Source organism: Bactrocera neohumeralis, unplaced genomic scaffold, assembly GCF_024586455.1.
Source record: "Bactrocera neohumeralis isolate Rockhampton unplaced genomic scaffold, APGP_CSIRO_Bneo_wtdbg2-racon-allhic-juicebox.fasta_v2 ctg4824, whole genome shotgun sequence".
NCBI lineage: Eukaryota > Metazoa > Arthropoda > Insecta > Diptera > Tephritidae > Bactrocera > Bactrocera neohumeralis.
The window spans coordinates 1-7,689 of record NW_026091805.1 but is presented as its reverse complement, the minus strand read 5'-3'; the positions used below and the strand labels follow the sequence as shown (position 1 = coordinate 7,689).

General features: G+C 56.1%; 1 protein-coding gene across 1 annotated transcript; it reads right to left on the bottom strand.

Annotated features, from left to right (window-relative positions):
• Window positions 1-4,794: 4,794 nt before the first annotated feature.
• LOC126767229 (glucosylceramide transporter ABCA12-like) lies at window positions 4,795-7,643 on the bottom strand. Its single transcript, XM_050484798.1, has 2 exons — window positions 4,972-7,643; window positions 4,795-4,894 (listed from the first exon to the last, which is right to left on the bottom strand). Exons 1-2 carry the CDS (start codon window positions 7,641-7,643, stop codon window positions 4,795-4,797), a joined length of 2,772 nt encoding a protein of 923 aa, XP_050340755.1.
• Window positions 7,644-7,689: the final 46 nt, after the last annotated feature.

Here is a 7,689-nt window from a genome sequence, read left to right as displayed (position 1 = left end):
ACGCTGCGGTTCTCGCGCGCGCGGTTCAGCGCGTCGTACACGATCTTGCGGCCCATGATGTCCATGCCGGCGGTCGGCTCGTCCAGCAGCAGCACGGACGAGTCAGCCACAAGCGCAATCGCAACGCACAGGCGGCGGCGCTGGCCACCGGATAGGTTCGCAGCCTTGCAGTCGCGCTTCTCCTCAAGTCCCACGAGCGAGATCGCCTTGTCCACGTGGCTCTTCACACCGAACGTCTGGCAGCGCTTCAGGCGCGCGTAGAACGACAGGTGCTCCGCGACCGTCAGGTTGCCCCACACGATGTCCACCTGCGGGCAGTAACCAATGTGCTGACGGCACTTGTCCAGGTCCTCGGTCGCAGCGTAGCCGCTAACGTACACCTCGCCAGACGTCGGGCGCACCATGCCTGTCGCAACGCCCATGATCGTCGACTTGCCAGCGCCGTTCGGGCCGAGCAGCACGCTCACCTCGCCCTTCTTCATCGCAAACGTCACGCCGTCAAGCGCAACGGTGCGATCGCCGCGGCGGAACAAGCCAGTGAAGTACGTGTAGAACCAACCAACGACACCGCCCGAGACGTACACCTTGTACAGATTGTTGAACACAGCAGCAACGTCCTCGCCGCGCGGGTCAACAACGTCGTCCGCGTGCTCGATCATCTCAGAGGATGTCACTGATTTCCTCGGCGATGCCAGGGAGCTCCTTCCTCGGCAACGGCCTTGTCGCCACCTTCACCGTCAGTGATGGCAGCAGCCATTGCCACCGGCGCGCTGTTGTCAACCGGCAGACCAGTGTACATGTCCCTGCGCATCGACGGTGAGTGTTGCGTCATCGGCACAGGCTCCGCACCTTCTTCTTCGTGCAGTACCGAATCAATGGACGGATCGGGAAGTACCACGGCTCGGGACGGCCAACAGTGCCGGGCCATACGCGGTCAAGGTAGAACGCCAAAAGCATTAAGATGCCCCACGAGGCCCACATCATACCAACGGCAATCGCAAGATTGTACGATCCCTGACGGGCAACGTCCCAGGTGAAGTTACGGCCGAACGACGCGTACTCGGTCAGGTCAAAGAAAGACATCGTGAAGCCAATGCACGGAAGTAAGGAGAGGAAAATCTTCGCAATGGAGGCCATGCCGTCGGGGAAGTTGTATGCGGGGATGGCGAAGATGAAGATGAAGAACGCAGCGCACCAGCTGGCAAGACGAGGGTTCGAGAAGAACGTACTGATGAAAAGGGCGAGCGCTGTGTTCTGCTGTAGGAACGTGAAGTAGAGCACGAGCATGACGCCGTAGTTCGCGTACGACAGGAAGCTCACTTTCAAGATCATCGCAGCGAGCAGCGAGGCGATGAAGTCCATCAGCAACGACGATGCATACCAGCCGCCGAACATGCAGGAGTGGTGCATGCCCATGATCAGCATGGATTCGCGAATACCACTCGGCTTCTCCTCCACAATCAGAGCTGTCAGGCGAGCAACGGGGAAAATCGCGGCCATCACGGCAATCAGTGGCACGTAGTACTGCCACTGCGTCAACCACGAGTTGCTGAACGTCGACGGCGTCGGCATCGGAATCATAGCTTGGCCGTAGTTGTTCAGGAACGTCCGGATGCCAAGCTGGGGGTTAGCGTCCGTCATAGCCGCGGGGCCCACCACGGACGCGCCAGCCGCAGCGTGCTGGTCGGTGAAGAAGTTCTCCACCAGCGCCTGCAGGACCCAGAAGCCGCTGCCGTGGTATAGGGCGTAGCCGTCACCACCGGAGCTGGGGCGCGAGAAGAGGCTGCTCGTTCTGCTTGAACGTCCACGGCGTCGCCGTGAAGTTCATGCCGATCGTGAAGATGGCTTCGTCCGTAGCCGTCATCATGCTGGACGGAAGCTCAACGATGGCCCAGATGTTGTCGGGGTGGCCCTTGGCGTAACTCTCAGCAGCGTCGAAAGATGAGAAGGGCTCCCGGTGCAGAACAGCGTTGCACATTCCGTTCGCCGTCTCGCAGTACGTCATGAAATCGCGCGCAAACGCCGCATCATCGCTGGCAATGAGAAGCTCACCGTAGTGCGATATGGACGCGCGGGTGCTGCGGCCAAGGAACGTCGGGTTTGTCGTTTCGTAAACCTCCGTCATGTACGCAGCCCACGTGAGGTAAATGTCAAGGTTGAACATAGCGACAGAACCGCTGGTGAAGCCCAATGGGTAGGCAAGGCCGGCAATGCTTTCAAGTGACGAATCCATGTAGCAAATCTGGTTGCCGTTGCCGATCTTGGAAAGGCAGGTGAAGTTGACGCCCTGCGTGCCGCTGCAGGGGTAAAAGGGGGCCGTGAAATCGGCGGTTGCCATCTCCCGCATGTTCTGGCAGAATAGGTACGGAGAGAATGAGCTGAAGTTCATCACGATGTTAGAGCCCCCGTCAAACATGGTCGGAGGATTCGTCACCTTATCCGTCGTCCACCAGCAGATGGCCAGCAGCAGAGAGAAGAAAACGGCAGCAGGAGCTCCACCAGCGTGATGACAGGCGTTCGCCACCGCTGGAGGAACACCTTCACGCAGAAGCCGTACAGCTGGACAATGAAAGACTTGAATCCCATTTTGCTTGGCGAGTGGGGCAGCGGAAGAGAAAAGGAAACGGAGAGAGGAGGAAAAAATCAGGTCACCGTGAAGTCTCCGTGGTGCCCTGTGTGGCGATACTTCGCGTGAGTGCTGAATTGAAATCGTGTCCGTACTTTATCGTTATGCAAAAACAGATGCAGCAGTTTTTTTAACGCTATCCAGTACGACGAGTACAACGAAAAGGAGAGCCTTAGGGACACTCGGTTTGCTGATGGGGTTTGTCGGCGAGCGTCACGCTACACAAGTAAACGGAAAGAAATAAGAAGAGAGATTACCGTTCTGCGAACAATCGTTGTCTGCCGACGGAAAGAGGAACAATCCGTTCACTTGGCACAAAAGCGTAAATTGGAAAAACGGTGAGAGAGTTAAAGAAAAAAGAGGGGGAAGTGTCCGTAGACAAGGAAAGAGTTGAAGAGGTTAGAAGATAATTACCAAATAGTTGTATATTACTGCAGAGAAGAAAAAACAAGAAGAAAAACGCACAATGGAAAAAAAAAACTCGAAAGAGTGCCACAAAACACACAGAGGCAAAATAGATAGAATAGTTAGAGAACAAAAAAAAAGGTAGTTATCTTTGTTTCTTTTTTTTTTTTTTTTTAGCAAGAGACAAAGAGTCGCTGAAGTTGAAGAGTAAAGATAGGAAGCGAGAAAAGAGCAAAAGAGAAACAAAAACGAAGAAGTGTTAGTGGAAAGCGGGGAGCTTGCAGATAACGGCCTTTGTAATTACTAGCGAAGAAGCAACGAGAAGAGCAAGTCGCAACAAACGTGCCGGAGGCAGTGTGAAAAGGCAAAAGCGAAGGGAAGCAAGTTTGACACGCATGCATCACATGAAAAAGGGGGAAGGCATGACGTCCACAGTGCCGAGACGGCGCTCATTTAATGCAGGGGGCCACCCGGTGGGCGTCCGCAGTTCGCGCGGCTGAGGGAGAGAAGGCGACTGAGATGGTCCTGTCAGCAAGCTGTACGTCTCCCTTTGACATGCCTCCACGACTCTGGCAACGTTTGCAAAGTTCAGCCGCGTTCGTGGGTCACGCGCGGGTGTGCCAAAGTAGTCGTCTTTCAGTTGTTTTTTCTTTCTTTGCTTTGTCTGAAAAGGAGAGAGAGTGTTACGTTGCACAGCTATTGCTCGCGACGGTGACAAAACAAGAAAAGAAAGGTCGCGTTAAACTGGGAGAAGTTGTTGAAAGGAAGGAAAAACGCAGAAATGTTAAAGTCGTTTTTCGCATTTCCAATCTCCCCAAATGTTGGCCTTGATTGAAAAAAGTAAAGAAGGTAATTGGCATATTCGTGTTCCTTTTTAGCTGCCGACGGCTAAAGAGCATGTCACACAATGGTGGGAAGGCCCGCCCCGCCCTCACTACTGCGACAAGCAAGTACGGCCGAAAGGCTGCCAGAGGCAAGGACCACAAAACCAAAAAAAAAAAAAAAAGAACGCTCTGTAAAGAAAAAAGAGCGGAAGAGAGTGGAAATGAAGAAGCACATAAACACGAAGAAAGCAGATTAACGATCAAGATCATTTTAGCCCTTGACTTCTTTTTCTTTCGTTTTGTTTCTTTTTCCTTTACATGCAAACCAGTTGGAATAACCATGAAAAGAAAGAAAAATGTACTTCAGTGCCGGAACGCCATCTCGGTGGCAGAAAGAAAAAAAGAGAAGAGAAAAAGCGAAAAGGAAAAAAAAAAGGAAGAAAGAAAAAGAAAAGAGGGAAAGAAGGAGAAGGGGGAGAGAGGAGAAGGAGAAGGGAAAAGGACGGAGAAGGGAAGGAGAAGAAAGAGAAAGAGAGAGGGAAAAAGGGATAGGGAGGGAGAAAACAAAAGCGAAGGTTTACGAAAAGAGAGAGAAGGGACAGAAAAGAGAGGGGCAAAGGCAATATATGCGAAGAAAGGCATGGAGAGTGGGGAGAATGGGGAGAATGGCACGCGCGGGTCCCCGGGAGAGAACCAAGGCCCTTTTTTCTCCTCTAGTACAGTGAGGTGAGGGGTGAGTCTGGGGTTCGCAGAGCTGCAGCGAAGCGAAAGCACGGAGAGAGAGAGAGTGAGGATGAGAAGGCTGGGGGGTGAGGAGGTACAGGCGTATAGAAGAAGCTACAGTGCTAGTGTGTCATCACGTGTGATGGCTATCAGTTACGTGATGGCCCCCACCTCTCTGTCCACTTCCCCCTCTTCGCAGTTCGCCACCCTGGGCGCTCACTCCTTGTTGTCCTGGAGGAGGATGTCCTCCAGCGTGGGCTGCGAGACGCTGACAAAGTCAACCGTCGGCACGTCCGGCGCGGCGCCCTCGCGCAGGCTGTTCATCGCGCGGCAGATGTCCGCGAGCGGTGCCTTCACCATCACGCGCATCGACGCAATGTGGACCTCGCTCACCTCGCACCACCGGCCCCCTCCTCGCCCTCCGCGCCGCCCTTCTTCACCGCCGCCGAGCCGGGCTGGCTGTCGGACGAGTTCGACTTCACGTCGCCCTGGATCACCCCGTCAACGAAGCGCTCCACGAGAGAGGGCACCTGCGAGTGCTCGCCGGTCAGGTCAACGTCGTGATGGAACGTCACCATGATCGTGTACGCAGAGTCACGGTTCGCGCGCCCGCGCAGTTCCTGCGGCGTGCCGATGCAGCTCACGCGGCCACGTGTCATAAACGTCACGCGATCAGCCATCGCCTCCACCTCGTCCAGCAGATGCGTCGTCAGCACAACAGACTTCGACCCCGTCAGGCGCTTCACAACAGTGCACGTCTGCGAGCGCGCAAGCGTGTCCATGCCGGCTGTCGGCTCGTCCAACAGGATCGACGTCGTGCGCCCAACGAGCGCAACGGCCAACGTCAGCCGACGCTTGTTGCCGCCACTCAGCGCGTGCGCAGCCAGGTGCCGGTGCGGGTACAGGCCGAGCTCGCGAATCAGCATGTTCACTTCATCGCGGATCAGCTCCTCGCGCAGGCCGCGCAGGCGCGCGTACAGCCACAGGTGCTCCTTCGGGCTCATCAGGTCCAGCAGCGGGTTGTACTGCGGGCAGTACCCGATGTAGCTGCGGCTCGCAGAGTCCAGCACAGAGATGTGGTTCACGTACGCGTCGCCGTTCGTCGCCATCGTCTCGCCAGCGATGATGCCAATCGCCGTCGACTTGCCAGCGCCGTTCAGGCCAAGCAGACCCATCACCTCACCCTCCTTCACGCCGAACGACACGTCGCACACAGCGGCGTGGTTCGACCCGAAGTAGCGCTTGTGAAGGTGCTGCACCGCAATCATATCGCTGGCGGGGCCCGTCTCATCAGCGCACACGCGGTTCTCTTCCTCCACGACAGAGAAGTCGCGCTCCACGCTCGCAAGCTCGTCCTTCGCGTCCGTGTCTTCAGCACAGCAATCGCCGAGACCGCGGAACGCGCGCTGCAGGCGGATGTACTCAAGGACCACAAGCGCAATCGTACTGCCAACAGTCACGCAGCCCATGTACAGCATGGCGGTGCCAATACCGCCAACGAAGCGAGCATCTGAAGTCAGAGTCAGCAGAGAGTACATGTAAGGTTTATCACGGGTGGGGAACATCATGTTCGCGATCCGCTGACCAGAAAGCACGTACAGGCCCTCACCAAAGCTCACGGCCGGCAGAATTCGGACAATGGCTGTGACGTAGTACGTGAAGTTGTAAGCGCCAATGGCAAGCATCTCCTCAAGCGTCACCCACAGGAAGCCAAAAACGAAGTTCACGAGCAGCACAACCGTCTGAGCAGTGGACGACGACTTGAAGAAGAAACTCAGAAGGTATGAAGAAGCAACGGCAGAAAACCCGAAGAACAAGAAGAGCGTGATCGTGACACCGACGTTCTCCTTCCGAATGTATTCAGTGCGGTTGAAAATCACAAAGATGATCATGGCGAGGATCTCAGTCACGACGTAGCACGCGAAGTCGAACACAAACGAGCTCAGCCAGTAGGCGGCAACGCTCGCACCGGACAGCCACTGCATGTGCCGCGCGCCAGTCTCCTTCTCTCGCACAATGTAACTGATCGTGTTGCACGGAATCAGGATGAACGGGAGAATCACAAAGATGCCGCTCATCACCTGCTTGTTCGCGTCCCACATCGACTGTTCGAACTCGCCAATCGGCATCGGCCGGTTGCGTACCTGCAGCTTCGGGATAGCGTCACCGTACACTTGGTACCGAGCGAGGTTGTAGATCGAGCTCAGACCCATCACGGAGGCATGCGAGTAGCTGATGTTGTGGAAGATGGCGGAGTTGTAGTTGGGCGCACCAGAGGTGAAGAGCATGCCAGACGTCGCAAAGCCGTAGTAGCGCGCCATCTCGTGCGAGTGCGACTCATTGGCGTACACCTCGCTCATGAACAGGGTGCTGTTCAACACAGACATTGCAGAGGTGTCGGTACGGAAGTCCAGGATATTGCCAGAGCCAACCGAGGCGTTTGGGGTCGTGGCACTGATCTGGAAGGCATTCCTGTCAATGTACGAGTTGGCATGCGACATCATTACTTGGCCGGGGGCATCAGGGAACATGGACATGTCCAGTACGCGACTCGGCTGCGAAGGAGCGCGGACCAAGTTGATCAGCAGCGAAAGGAGAAGGAACAGAATTGGGATAATCACTTGAAAGATCAGCAGCATCAGGTCACGGCGTGCAAAGCAGCAGCGCTTGATGAACATCGCGCGGAAATGGCGAAGGAACACCATGCCACCCGAAGTTGATTCGTACATGGCGTTCTCCTGGCCATGCCTCCCAGCATCGCCTTCAACCACACCGTTGCGCAGGTCCACATCCTGCTGCGCAGCAGCCTCCACAGCGTCCGGGGATGTCATCGGGCCACCAGCCGTCGCCGTCATGAACACGTCCTCAAGCGACGTCAGGCTCAGACCAATGGTGCGCAGGTTCAGCTCTTCGGTGTGCGCCTGCAGCTCACCGAGCAGGTTCTGGCCACCGCTCGACAGAATCGACATCGGGAAGCGGAACGCAATCTCGCGGCCGCGGCGCTCCACGCCCAGCAGCTGGCACCCAGGCGGAATCGCAACAACTTCGCTGCCGCTCTCAGCCATGTGCTGCTTGTACCCGTTCGCCTTCACGAACTCGATCAGGTCGTTC

Coding starts and splice junctions, on each gene's coding strand:
- LOC126767229 (XM_050484798.1), bottom strand. CDS start 7,643: ATGGCTGAGAGCGGCAGCGAAGTTGTTGCGATTCCGCCTGGGTGCCAG. Junction 4,895..4,971: donor GAGGGGGCCGGTGGTGCGAG/GTGAGCGAGGTC, acceptor CGCGATGAACAG/CCTGCGCGAGGGCGCCGCGC.